At 51.0% G+C, this 13821-nt stretch overlaps 1 protein-coding gene across 2 annotated transcripts in view; it reads right to left on the bottom strand.

The window, feature by feature from the left end:
* The window catches only part of TSPAN15 (tetraspanin 15), a 64122-nt gene that overhangs the window by 14782 nt on the left and 35519 nt on the right, over window positions 1-13821 (bottom strand). For both annotated transcript variants that reach the window (XM_043980747.1, XM_043980748.1), the window contains exons 2-3: window positions 9032-9217; window positions 8149-8223 (exon numbers count right to left, since the gene is read on the bottom strand). In XM_043980747.1, coding sequence (XP_043836682.1) covers window positions 8149-8223; window positions 9032-9217 — 261 coding nt within the window. The remainder of the gene's footprint in view (window positions 1-8148; window positions 8224-9031; window positions 9218-13821) is intronic.

The raw sequence follows: 13821 nt of genomic DNA, 5'->3' as shown, positions 1-13821 counted from the left end.
GTGCTCATTCCACTGGCCCAGAGAGATTCTAGCAACATTCTGGGCGATCCAGACAAACAGAGTGTGACGGATTCATGGCTTGTAAGAGATTTTGCTGATGAGAAGGACAATTCACAAGTGTGCAGCATTTTAAAGTTTACCAAGGCCTCTGATGAGCGAGCTATTTGGTATCAGTTCCCATTTTACAGATGAAGAAAGAGAGGCTCCTAGACTTGGGAGACTGACCCAGCACTGGAAGAGTCCTGAGGGACCAATGAGTCCAATGCTCTCCTTTTGTAGATAAGAAAACTGGGGCCCATCAGGGTGAAGTGACCTGTCCAAGGTCACACAGGCAGCTACCAAGGGAGCATTTGAACCCGGGTCTGGTGCCTGACAAAGCTATCCCTCTCTCCTGATATGATGGGGGGAGGGCACCTCTCCCCGAGGAAGAATGCCGTCTGGCTCACGTCCCACACCAAGTCACGATGCGCTGTGTGCCCTCACAGTCCATCTGTTGTGTCAGAGATCTTCGGGCACACAAAGGGCCTCACAACAGCCATGGGTGGGCGATGCCCCAAAGACAGGCAGGCGACCGTGCCCACCCTGGCACAATGGGAGCTTTCAGGCTATGGGGCACCAGCAGAGACAGCCGAGGCCAGGCACAACAAGGGGCTTTCTCATCTCCATGAAAAAAAGCCAGACAGAAAAGCAGGGGACGAAGGAGTGACGCCAAGCCTGGCCATCCCCTCCAGCCGGCCATGGGACAGGCCTCCACCACAGGCGCTCTGGGTCCTGGGTCCTGCTCATGCGCTAAGGTCCCGCTCATGGGCAGGGAGACAGAGGCCACGTGGCCTTCACCTGGGAATGGAGCATTCTGACAGTGCTGATGTAGGTATAAGAGAAATGCTCTTTAAGAAGTAGCATGGATGGGGGCGGCTAGGTGGCGCAGTGGATAAGGCACCAGCCCTGGATTCAGGAGTACCTGAGTTCAAATCCGGCCTCAGACACTTGACACTTGCTAGCTGTGTGACCCTAGGCAAGTCACTTAACCCCCATTGCCCCCTTAAAAAAAAAAAAAGTAGCATGGAGAGCTCAAGGAAGCCCTACATTCAAATCCTTCCTCTTGCACACAGTAGGTCCGTGACTCTGGGCAAGTCCCTTAACCTCTCTCAGTGCCAAGCACACAGCAGGCACTTAATAAAGGTTTACTAGATTGGATAACTGCAGGCAACTCTCTAATACAAGGGTTCTTAATCCGGGGCCATGAACTTGATTTTTTAATATTCTACAACCATATTTCAATGTGATTGGTTTCTCCTGTAATCTTAGGCATTTAAGTCCCCAGAAGAGGGATCCCTCGGTTCACCAGACTACCAAAGGGGTCCAGGACACAGACAAGGTGGAGAGCCCCTGCTCTAAGACTATATAGACTATATAAAAGGTGCCAAGCTATTCTGGTGGAGGGTGTTCCTCCCTCCGGGAAGTCTCTATACCCATGAAGCCCCAAGGCCAGTCCCTGGCCCTGCTCTTCATGTATTACACAAACTGGTATCCACAAAGTAACAGGGAACCTTCAAGCCTTAGCAGACCCTGGGGACACCAGCGGCACAGAGGCAGTAAATAAATGCTCCTGGATTAGCACTCAGGACCCCAAACCCAGGATCCTCCATGCCATATGAGAGGCCTCAGCTCTCAAAGGTGCAGAGGAAGGAATCAACTGACAGCCCCTTTGTCCTCTGGCTAACCTTGCTCCAGGGTCGAGGAGGGGGCTAGGAGCAGCTAGGTGGCACAGTGGATAAAGCACAAGCCCTGGATTCAGGAGGCCTCAGACACTTGACACTTACTAGCTGTATGACCCTGGGCAAGTCACTTAACCCTCAATGCCCTGCAAAAAAAAAAAAAAAAAAAAAAAAGAGGAGGGGGCTGTGACCATCACTGGGCCTTTGCTTCTCCAGTAAACACAGCTCCTGGTTGGGTGACTCCTGAGGGCCCTCCTGGGTAAGGGCCATGCCCAGTAACACACACGGACAATCACTGAGACAGAAAACTCTCACCATCTGCAAGGAGCCTAAGCATGGGCCCGATCTGGTCCTCTCTAAGGCAGGCTGGATGCAGGATAAGGGAAAAACCCACAAACTGCCCAGAGGCCAAGCCACCTCTCGACTGTGGCCTCAGACCCCCTCCTCCTGCCCTCTCTTCCAATGCCCCAAGCCCCTGCACATCCGATAGGGAATTGCTGAGAACAGTCCATTAAGCTAAGCAGGCAGGGCAGCAGTCCAGCCCCCTGCTCCCTCCCCCTTCTATGCCAAGGCGCACCAGGGCATCCTCAGCTTGAGCTAGGAGCCGACTAAAGACCACAGTGATGACAACGGCTCGAGTGGGAGCGGGAATTGGGCCAGCCTGCCCCGCCCCCAGAAAGGGGAGAGAGCATTGATTAAGCGCCCACCATGCGCCAAGCTCTACTAGAAGACAGGGAAACAACGACAAAACTAGAAACGGTTTTGCCACCAAGGCTTACAAGTGGAGCTGGGGGGAAACAATATGAACATGTATGGATACATACGTAATAAACGGTAGGTGACTTGGTGGGGCGGGTACAACAGCTGGAAGGATTAACAACCAGTCAGTCAACAAGCATTTACTAAGCACCTATTGTGTACCAGGAACCTTGCTAAGTGCTAGGGAAACAAAGAAGGGCAAAAACAGTACCTGCCTTCAGTGAGCTGATATTCCAGCGGAGATGATGGAGTAAAGCAAAGCTCTCTAAAAAGCCCAAGGATGCCATATAGACATCAGCTGTTACTGGTACCATCGTCCAGCCCAAAGTGTCCACAAGAGTAGCAAGGACAGAAATGGAAAACAATTTGCTGCCATGTAGGTAGCCCAGGTCTATAGCATTCCTCTGTTCTATCAATGAAGAGCCCTATCCAAGAAGGAAATGAGGTAAGCGTGGCACGACCTATTCCTGATGAAGCCCTACTGACTCCTAGGATCACTGCTTCCCTTTCTACATGGACACTAACCACGCCTCTAAAAGTGGGCTCTAGGGGCAGCTTGGTGGCACAGTGGATAGAACACCGGCCCTGGATTCAGGAGGACTTGAGTTCAAATCCGGCCTCAGACCCTTTACACTTACTAGCTGTGTGACCCTGGGCAAGTCACTTAACCCCAATTGCCTCACCAAAAATAAAATAAAATAAAATAAAAGTGTGCTCTAGAATCTCACCAGGAATCAAAGTCAAGCCTGCGGTTTAATGTCATTTTCTTCCCTTTTAAACTGGGTGTTTTCCTATCAGGACAGCTAGGTAGCACAGTGAATAGAGCACTGGACTTGAAGTCAGGAAGACTCATCTTCTTGAGTTCAAATCTGTCCTCAGACACTCACTAGCTGTGTGACTCTGGGCAAGTTACTTAATTCTGTTTGCCTGTTTCCTCATCAGTAAAGTGAACTGGGGAAGGAAATGGCAAACCACTCCAGTATCTTTGCCAAGAAAACCCCAGAGTCGGACATGAGTCGGACATGACTGAAAAATGACTAAACAATATTTTCCTTTCTCCAGTACTGCAGTATCCCTTTCCTTCTCCACAATCTTTCAAACATCATTGATACTGACCCAGCAATATCTGCTTCATATCTGCCAAGTCAGAGGATCAAAGAACAAGAACAAGAAGAGATCTATTCTAACACCCTCATTTTCCAGATGAAGGAAACTGAGGCACAAAGAGTTGAAGGACTTCTGCCAAGGTTACACAGGCAGAAAGTGTCAGAGGCAGGATTTGAATCCGAGTCTTCTGGAGCCAGAGCCAGGGCTCTTTCCAATGCATCATTCAGTCTCTTAGACTGTAGATCTTGGGGCAGCTAGGTGGCACAGTGGATAGAGCACTGGCCCTGGAATCAGGAGTACCTGAGTTCAAATTCGGCCTCAGACACTTAACACTTACTAGCTGTGTGACCCTGGGCAAGTCACTTAACCCCAATTGCATCACTTAAAAAAAAAAAATACTATAGATCAAACAGGTCTAGAAACCTGAATTTGTTGAAAGCAGTTGGGTAGTCCCTTCCCCTAAGGAGGCCTGAGAGGAAAAGGGCAGCAAGACCAGTGGCTGGGATTTACAGGAAGAAAAGAAGGTAGGAAGGAGCCTATCATTGCCCAAAGGGGCTGGCTCCCTGCAGCCCAGGGGAGCCCTGGGAAGCCCAGGACCTCAGGGGCAGCCACACATCTGGACATCACCTGAGCTCCAAGGCCTGGGAATGAAGGCCCCACCCAGTACAGCCTCTCCTCCTCCCCTCTGACATTAATACTGCTTCTTTCTCTCATTTCACCCCAGAAGCAGTGCCCCAGCAGCAATGCTTCAGTGTGATCCACCAGACATGGGTCTCTAGACCTGGGTCTGTCATCAGTCTCTGATGGTGCCAAATTATTGACTTTCTCTGAACCTCAGTTTCTTCATCTGTAAAATGGGGGCCAAGGTCCCTGCCCGTTTATCATACAGGGCTGGCATACGGCTCCAAAAGGGTCAGGGATGGGCATATGTCCTTGATGGAAAGGACTGCTTCAGGAAGGTAGTGAGCTCTCCATCACTAGAGGTTTTGGCGCTCTAGCTGGATGACAACTTGTGAGGGATATTCTAGAGAGAATTCTTGCTCAGGTAGTGGTTGGATCATAATACTAGAGACCACAATACTGAATTTCACTATATAGTAACATCAACAACAACATTAATAGCCAATGTGTAGATAGCACGCACTTTGTGCCACGTGCCGCACTAAACTTTTTACAAATATTCTCTCATTTGCTCCTCACAACCACCCTGGGAGGCAGGTGCTGCTATTATCCCCATTTTATAGATGAGGAAACTGAGGTAGATAGGTTAGGTGATTTACCCAGGGTCACAGAGCTAGGCAGTATCTGAGGTTAGATTTGAACTCAGGTCCTGCTGACTCCAGGCCCAGTGCTCTGTATACCATTTCCTAGCTGCTCTTGGCATTTGCTGGTCATCAATAACACTAATTCATAAGCTCTCTAGGGCAGGAATGAAGGACTGATTGAGACATTAGCCGCCTCCCCCGAGGCCAAGCTGATGATTCTGGGGACAGCATGTTCTCCACCAACCTTTGCCCGTGATCCCCAAATGGCAGCCTCTTGGCTGGGTTCCTGCTGTGGACAAAAGCTGTCCCGGGACTGGGGGAATGGCGGGAGGTCTCTCTTGTGAGAGGCTGTCCTCCAGCAGTCTGAAGTCACACATGGTGCAGCCAGGCAATAACACTGCTTTTTGGTCTCTGCGGGGCCACTGTGGAGCTAAGAGCGTGCTTGGTCCTTTCAGCCAACCATCACCATCACTGCCCTATGGAAAAATCCCACTGGAGCTTGGCCTTACCCTGCAATCACAGGGGGCTGCTGTTACGCCTGGGGCAGGGACCCAGGGATGGAGACAAGGGCATGGGTGTCCAGACAGACAGGGCTCCCCGCTGGGGCCTGCAAGTGAGCTGACTGCCCCCAGAGCCCCAGGGAACTCGTGGCTCCTCTCCCCCGCCTGCCTCTGCAGGCGCCACCCAGACCCCGGATGGATTTCTCTGCCTGGCCGTCCCAAGGGTGGGCAGGCTTCAATTCACTGACTCCCACAAGCTAGAAAGGACCAGAGAGATAGATAGATGGTCAACTCCAGGGGGTCTTAACCCTTTGGGTGTCACAGTGTCTGGTGAAGTCCAAGGTCCCCTTCTCAGAAGCATCAGATAAAATACAGAAGACTGGTCACAAAGGAAACCAATTGTGTGCAGATAGTTATCCAAACGTGTCAAATAAGTTCCTCGCCCCTGGGCTAAGAACCCAGTGGAGTCCAATCTTCTCATCTCAGCAGGAGACCCTTCAGCTCAGAGCTCCCCAGTGAGGCTCCCTAAGCCCCAGGCCTGGTTTCCCAGGACTGGGCCACTGGAGAAGAGCAGGCCTGGTAGGCCTGGCGAGGCCCAAAGAGAGCGTTGGCAGCTGGGTCTGCCAGGCTCCTCCCGGGCCAGGAACCCGACACCTTTCCCCTCCCTCTTCCATCCCAGGGAGAGGGCTGATCTTCCTGCCAACACAAACTGACTCCAATTCTCCCCGCCAGGCCCTCCTCCGGCCCCTGTTTCAATTACTTAGCTTGATTAAAACCTGATCTTATCAAGAAGGCCTCTGAGCCTGTCCTTGGGAGAGATTCAGGCGAGGTTCTGATTTGGGGACAGATGGATGGCGAATGAGGCGCTATGGTCCCAGGGTCCCGGGACAAAGAGGAGGAGGAAGGAGGAAGGAGGAAGGGAGAGGAGGAGAGGGAGGAGGAAGAGGAGGAGGAAGAGGAGGAGGAAGGGGGAGGAGGCAGTGGATCCTAGTAGGGATCCTTTGGCTCTCCCAGATTCCATTGCCCGGCCAGAGCCGCTCCCTCTCCACTTCCACCCTCTCTCACCACCTTGACCTTGTCTTGCTGTGGACCAGCCACCCCTGAGCCCGGGGACTGAGCAGCCCAAGTGGCCAAACAGGGCAGAGGGGAACGAGGGCCAGAGGGAGTGGGTGAGACAAAGGAGCTTCTGCCATCAGTGACTCCGTGTCGGTGGCTGCAGGTGAGCATGAGACACGAGGGTGGGAGGTCAGTGGGCTCCCCAGCCTTTCCCTCTGACCCTGACAAAAGCCCCCTTGACCTCAGAGGTGACAAGCACTCGCCCAGTCACAGGGCCAGGTCTTCATCCCCCTGAATCCCTTCGACACGAGAGGCCACGCACAGTGGTGAGAGCTTGGCTCAGTCTGGGCACCATGTTTGCAGCTGGGTGACCCTAAGCCATCCACGGGACCACAAAGAGAGGGAGGGAAGGGGAAACTGAGGCACAGGGGTTAAGATCGTATAGGGAGTAAGTCACAGAGCCACAACCTGCAGATGCACAGGATGCCCTCTGTGGCCTTCCTTCACATCCTGATGGTGGCCTGTTTCCCAACCTCCCCAGGCCCAGTGAGTGCCCACTACCCCAGGCTGCCTCGTGCTTCTCCCAAGTTCCTTCAATAAACACTGATTCAGTGCTTCCTATGCTTGGCACAGCAGAGGACAAGAGGAATAAAGTCAGCACCTGCCCTCAGGGAGCTTCCATTCCTGGCACAAGGACCATTCCTCATTCCTGCCAGCCCAGTCTCTACTCAGGGCCAAGCCCCAACAAATGGATGACACACCCCTAGAAAAGGCCAACTGGCACGAGGGCCTTCTTCCAGAGGAGGGTCTTCTGCATAAAGTGTCTGCTTTTGGCATAGCATCAATCTCTTCTCCATGCCAAGGGGATGTGTTTAAAAGCCTCAGTTTATTCATCTGCAAGATGGAACCAATAATACCTACCCAACCCACCCTGTATTTTCCCATAGTAGTGGGTGTTTAATAAATACTTGCTGATTGATTAAGAGTAAACCATGAGGGGCAGCTAGGTGACTCAGTAGATAAAGCACTGGCCCTGGACTCAGGAGGACCTGAGTTCAGATCCAGCTTCAAACACTTGACACCTGCTAGCGGTGTGACCCTGGGCAAGTCACTTAACCCTCATCGCCCCAGAAGAAGGAAAAAAAAAAGAGTAAACCACGAGTCACCATAAAAATGTGACTCCCTATTATTAGCAAAAGTGTTACAGACCTAGGATTAAATCATGGGGAAAGATTGGGTTGGAGCCCACTTGGTAAAGTAGCCAGTAATTTCTCCTAAAACCTGACATAAAATTAATAATAATAGTTATTATTATTATTATTATTATTATTATTACTACAGAGGCCAGAAGTGACAAGAGTCAGCAGGCTTCAGTTCAGTGCTTAGCATCATCATCACTCATAATGACAACCACAGCAGAGGATATGGTAGCAGTAGGGATAACAATAACCACTGAGCACCCAGGCCTGGGGTTTTCACGGAGTTAGAGCCAACAGTCTCTAAGGTCCCTTCTAACTCTAACTCTCTGCTCCTCTGATCTGTGGTTGTATTAATAAGTTAATTAACTAAATTAAGTCATGTGGCACTTCTTGGGTGAGCAAGGGCCTTGGAGGAGGGCACAGAGATGGCCCTCGGTCCTCAGTCCCTTTTCCTGGCCTCAGTTTCCCTCCTCTGCAGCCTCTGGGACCGCCCGTCAGCCGCGCTGAGAGTCAGAATCCCTGTTGCCTTCCCCTTGCTGCTCACCTGGTTCCGGAAGGTTAGGGCCACCACGCCCCCGATGAGCTCGATGATAAGGCAGACCCCCAGGGTGTACATGAACTGTGGGATGGAAGCAAACGATCACTCAGGGATGGAGGACCACCACCACTGCCGCTCCCATCCCCATTTCACAGGTGAGATAACTGAGGCTCCGGAGCAGGGAAGCGGCCACTACAGGCTTGAAGGCCAGCATTCTCTCTGCTACATAAGGCAGCTAGGTGGCACCATAGTGCACAGAGCACTGGGCCTGGAGTCAGGAAGGCCTGAGGTCCAATCGGATCTCAGAGCCTTCTAGATGGGTGACCTTGGACAAGTCACTTCACCTCTGTCTGCCTCAGTTTCTTCATCTGTTAAATGGGGATAATAACAGCATCAACCTGACAGGGCTGTTGTGAGGATCAGATGAGATAACAAACATCCAAGGCTTTGAAAACCTCTGAGCATGATGTAAACCCTGGCTATAGTTTATCATATTATTATTATTATTATTATTATTATTAGTTATTCTAATGTGTGACTTTAGGGGTGCACATCCTCCTCACAGGATCCCTGACTTCTTTCAAGACTCCCATCCCCCCTTCTGCAGGAGGCCTTTCCCCTCCCTCCAGGAGCTGGGAGGACCTCCGCCCTCTGATATCGCCTTCCATCTACTTTGTGTCTATCTTGTATCTGCCAGGCACTAGAACGACAGAGGGACTGATGATGGCCTTGGGGGTTGGGGATGGGGGGGGTCCCACACTCTACAGCCCAGGTCTGTGCCAGCCTCCCACATCTGTGATGCCCGGCGCTGCCCTGGAGGGCCGACGGGCAGGACAGACCCAGACTAGTTCGGAGCAGGGGATGAGGCCATTGGGAAGGGCCCGCTCACCGCTTGCAGGAGACAGAAGTTATCCCGGAGAGAAGCCAAGACCCCCACAAAGGAGACGATGAACATGATAACCCCCAGGAGGATGAGGATGATAGCGGGTGCGAGGAAGGCACTTTCAAGCGTTTTGTATTTCTGGCGCTCAACTTCCGCGTAGATCCCCACGGAGAGGATTAAGGCCCCTATAAACTGCAAGCAGAGAAAGAAAGCGTGACTTATTTCTCTTCCATCATAAAAACACAAGATAAAAAATATAATAAACATGTTTCTACTGTGGCCAGCAGAAGCGGGCCAGGAAGACAAGACCTAGCAGATAGAGATAGGAACCAGACCTGTGATGTCACTGCTAGGGGAACTCCCTCCACCGCTGCAGGGCAGCACCCGCTCTGTGACTTGGTCTTAGCTGCCTAGAGCTTGGAGGGGTTAAGGAACAGTATTTATGTGTCAGAGGTGACCCTTGAACCCAAGGCTTCCTGGCTCTATTGTAGGCTCTCTACCCACTAGGCCGTGCTGCCCCCCATCCATTGGATACAAACTTCACATAAATAAACGAAGCCCTTAGTATGTTCCAGGCACCAAGACAAGGGTAGGGAATAAACAAGAAAAAGCAGAAATGATTCCTGCCCTCAAGGGACTTACATTCTAAAGAGGGAACCAGCATAGACTTAAGTATTCATGCAGAGTCAATGGAGGAGGAGAAGGTATTATGAGCAACCATAGGAGGTGGTGTTTGAGCTGAGCATCTCTTGAGAGGATTGGAACCAGCCATGGGGAGTCTCCTAGATGTACCTGGAAACCTGGAGACTTCCTGAATTGACCTGGAACTAGCCAAAGGGATACTCTGGGACATACTGGCAACCTGTACTTCCCTTGGCATACCTAGAACCAGCCACAAAGAGGCAGCTGGGTGGGGTAGTGGGTAGGGAGAGCTCTAGACACCAAGCCAGGAAGACCCGAGATCAAATCCTACCTGATACTCACTAGCTATGTTAATCCAGGAAAGTCACCTATCCTCACTGGTCTGTTTCCTCACCTGTAGAATGAGGAGGTTGGAATCCATGGTCCCCAAGGTCCCTTGCAGCTCTAGATCCATGTTCCTAGATTTACCTTGACCCTCATACCTTCCCTTGATACAGTTCCTGGAGAAAGTTTGATAGGCACAGAACCTACAAGAGTTCTAGACAGGCCTTCCTTCATATATCTAGAAACCTGGAGACTCCCATGATAGATCTAGAATCTCCCACAGGAACACTCCTAGATATACCTAGAACCTCAGAAATTTCTTTCGGTATGCCTGAAGCTCGGAACAAAGCTATGTCTAGATACATCTGGAACCCTGGAGATTGTTTTCATATACTCAGAAGCAGCTGCCTTACGCCAGATGACAGGAGCCACTCAGTCCTCCACCCCTGAGCTTTCTGCTCATTTCCCACATCCAGAGGTCCACTGAGAGGCCTCTCTGAGCTTCTCCAGGGCAGGCTTGGCAACACTCGGGCTTGTTAAGCGGCTGTTTGATTGCACAGGCCGTCCCCCTGAGCTCCCCAGAGCTGGAAGCTGAGTGTCAGACGGGGTGGTAGTCATGCCAACCAAGAATTTGAGTAAACATTTTGACAAGAGAAATACACCATTTGCCAAAGATAGGCCATGACAGGAGTGGCCCCAGGGATTTCATTTTACTGCCTTTTGAGGCCTCGAAGGGCGGCCATCAAGGAGAACTTGGGTGCTAAAAGCCCTTGGGTTAGAGGATGATAATGATAATGACCTAGTGCTTCGCTATGCACCAGGCATTATATTTAGCACTTTACAATTATTGTCTCACCTGCTCCTCATGACAACCCCAGGAGGTGAGTGCTATTATTATCATCTCGTTTTACAGATGGAGGTGAAGTGACTTGCCCAGGGTCACCCAGCTAGGAAGTTCTGAGGGTGGATTTGAACTCAAAGGCCCAGTGGATACAGTGCCAGGCCAGGAGTCAAGAAGATCTATAAAGCTCAGTATATAGAAGCATTACATGCCATTGAGCTACAGCACAAATGACCAGAAATGAAGTGACCTCCAAAGAGTTAGCCACACAGACAGCAGATTGTAAGCTACTTGGAGGCAGGGTCAGTCTTTTTGTAACCCAGGGCTTAGCACAGTGCAGATGCATGCAGTAGGTGCTTAATAAATGCGTATTGATTGACTGACAAGACAAAACCAAAGGCAATCTCTGCCCAGCCTCTAGAGAAAGACTCAAAGATGCCAGGAGGTAAAATCTGACTCTGAAGATAAGATCACCACCTGGGAGGCTCAGGTCCCCAAAGGCTGGAACATGCTGAAATCATTTTTCAAGCACAGCTAATTTCCTGAGGCGCCACATGGGGCCGGGCTCTGGGGAAGGTACTGACTGAGGGCTTGACCAAGACCTGACCCCCACCCCCAACCCCCCAGCCAGAAGGAGAGTCATGAGTCTTCCAGGAAAAGTCCCTGGGCAGAAGGAATAACAACAGCTTCCATTTCTGTGGCTTTAAGGTTTACAAGGACCCTGTGGGGTGAACAGTGCAAGAATCTGCCCCCCATTTTACAGATTCAGAAACTGAGACTCAGAAGTTTAGTGCCCCCCGGGGAATGCGTCTCCTGCCATCCCTCCCGCCCCCCCCCCCCCAAACCAAAATGTTACTGGGTAATCAGAATGCTCCATCAGCCTCCCATCCCGGCCTATCACTGGGCATCCTTGGCCAGCCCTGCCACCTCCAGGAAACCTCCAGCAGCCAGAACAGAGCAAGGTCCTGCGGACTGTGTCTGCTGACGCGTCAACCCCTTCACTCTCCCAGCACTGACAGGGCTTCACCCGATGGAAGGAACAGGCTGGGCACAATCCCTCTTCCCCAGCTGCAATGAATGGGACCACAAAAGGGAAGGGACAGTAATGGGGGGTTTCCTGCATCCAGAAGCCCCAGTTTGTCAGGACCAAGCACAGGGTATTACTGCAGGTCAACTATACAGGCTCAGAGGCCTCCTTGAGCCAGTCAGAAGGAAAAAAAAATCAGTATGGATATGAACAAGCCCTTGTGAAGGGCCTACTGTGTGCTGGGCACAGTGTCCAAAATGAAACAGTCCGTGCCCTGAAGTAGCTTAGCTTCTATCAGAGAAAATAACTCGGAGGTGTCTCAGTAAATCTGAAACATACATGCTGGAATCACAGTAATTTGGGGGTGGGGGGTGCAAAGGGCAGGGACGGTCAGGACAGGCCTCACATACTTAAGCGGGGCTTTGTAGGAAGCTTGGGATTCTGAAAACCAGAAGAAAGGAAGGAGTGTATGCCCGGTCTGAGCAAGAGGACCAAGACTCTTAAAACTTGCCCTGGGGACCCCCAAACAACCCAAGAGACAGGCTCACACCTTCTCAGCTCCTGGTCCCAGTGAGGCCCAGATCCCACTCTTCCGTTACAGAGAGACTTCTGTTGTTACTGTTATGGGCCTATTGTACCATTTTCTGGGGTAAATCAAAAGAACCTCCTCCTTGAGAAACTAAACCAAAGGACAGACACACCTAACCAGTCTCCACCCCACTCGGGGAGATAAGATTAGGTGTGGCTGCTGCCTTTGTGTTGTGAGGGGGAGAGAGATGGCTTGAGAAATCCAGAGCTACCCCTCACCCCCTCAACCCAACTTCCCCCAGCCACCACCAGTGAGGGGACAGTGCTCCCCCAGTAAGGGAACTTTCCACAGTCAGACGATCACCTCATCAGACCACCATTGGATCACCTCATTGGACCACCATTGATCCTCTATAAAATGTATCTGCCTGTCTTCTGCTCAAGGAGATAGGTATCGGGCAGCTAGGTGGTGCAGTGGATAAAGCACCGGCCCTGGATTCAGGAGTACCTGAGTTCAAGTCTGGCCTCAGACACTTGACACTTACTAGCTGTGTGACCCTGGGCAAGTCACTTAACCCTCATTGCCCTGCCAAAAAAAAAAAAAAAAGGAGATAGGTATCTCAGAGCCATGCCTCTGTACCATGCCTTCTCCCCATGAGAAGAAAGAAGTCCAAGGATTTCTCTCTTGGTTTCCTTTCCCTAGCCCCTAAATAAACTATTATTTTATTCTAATTGGATTTGTGTGCAAGAGGGTGTAATTCTTTAAAGAAGAATTCCTAAGAATCCCTTTCCCAAACCCCCACCTGATTTCCCCATAACATTACAAAGATACCCTGTGGGAAGCCCATGGCCTTGGTCTCTGCAGGAACCAGTCACTCAGCCCAGCAGTCTTGTCCTCAGGAAGTTCGCTACTTCCGTTGGTCTAATTTAGTGGTCTTTTGTTGGAACTTAACCCTTTTCTCTTCCCCAGCAGGGATGCAAAAATATTCATGACACCAAGAGGACACCACAGAGGGTTGGTGGGAGGGCTCAAACGTGGGATGCTTCTGGTTTTCTTTTCTGGGAGAAACAAAACACACAAAATCCCTTCTTTCTAAGTGTCTCTTACAAACTTAGAGTCATTTTGGTCTGGGGGCTGGGGGATCAATCACTCTGGCCTCTGGCTGGGTGATTTCATCAAAGTGGGGAAACTCCAGATCCCCAAAGAAGAGGTCTCCGAGGAAGCCAATCAACAACTCAGAATTCCTGGTCTCAGAGTTGCCAGGGGGCACTGAGGGGTTAAGTGATTAGCAAAGTCTAAGGCAGGGATGGAATCTCCGGCTTCCTGACTCAAAAGTCAGCCCACCAGATCACAGCTGGGTCCATCTGGCCTCCGGTCTCTAGAAAAATAATGATACTGTGATTTGCTTAGAAAACACTCAGCTTAGCTTTTTC

The sequence above is a fragment of the Dromiciops gliroides genome, chromosome 2, assembly GCF_019393635.1.
Source record: "Dromiciops gliroides isolate mDroGli1 chromosome 2, mDroGli1.pri, whole genome shotgun sequence".
Taxonomy (NCBI): Eukaryota; Metazoa; Chordata; class Mammalia; order Microbiotheria; family Microbiotheriidae; genus Dromiciops; species Dromiciops gliroides.
The sequence above is the reverse complement of the archived record's forward strand: the minus strand, read 5'-3'. Positions and strand labels throughout refer to the sequence as shown.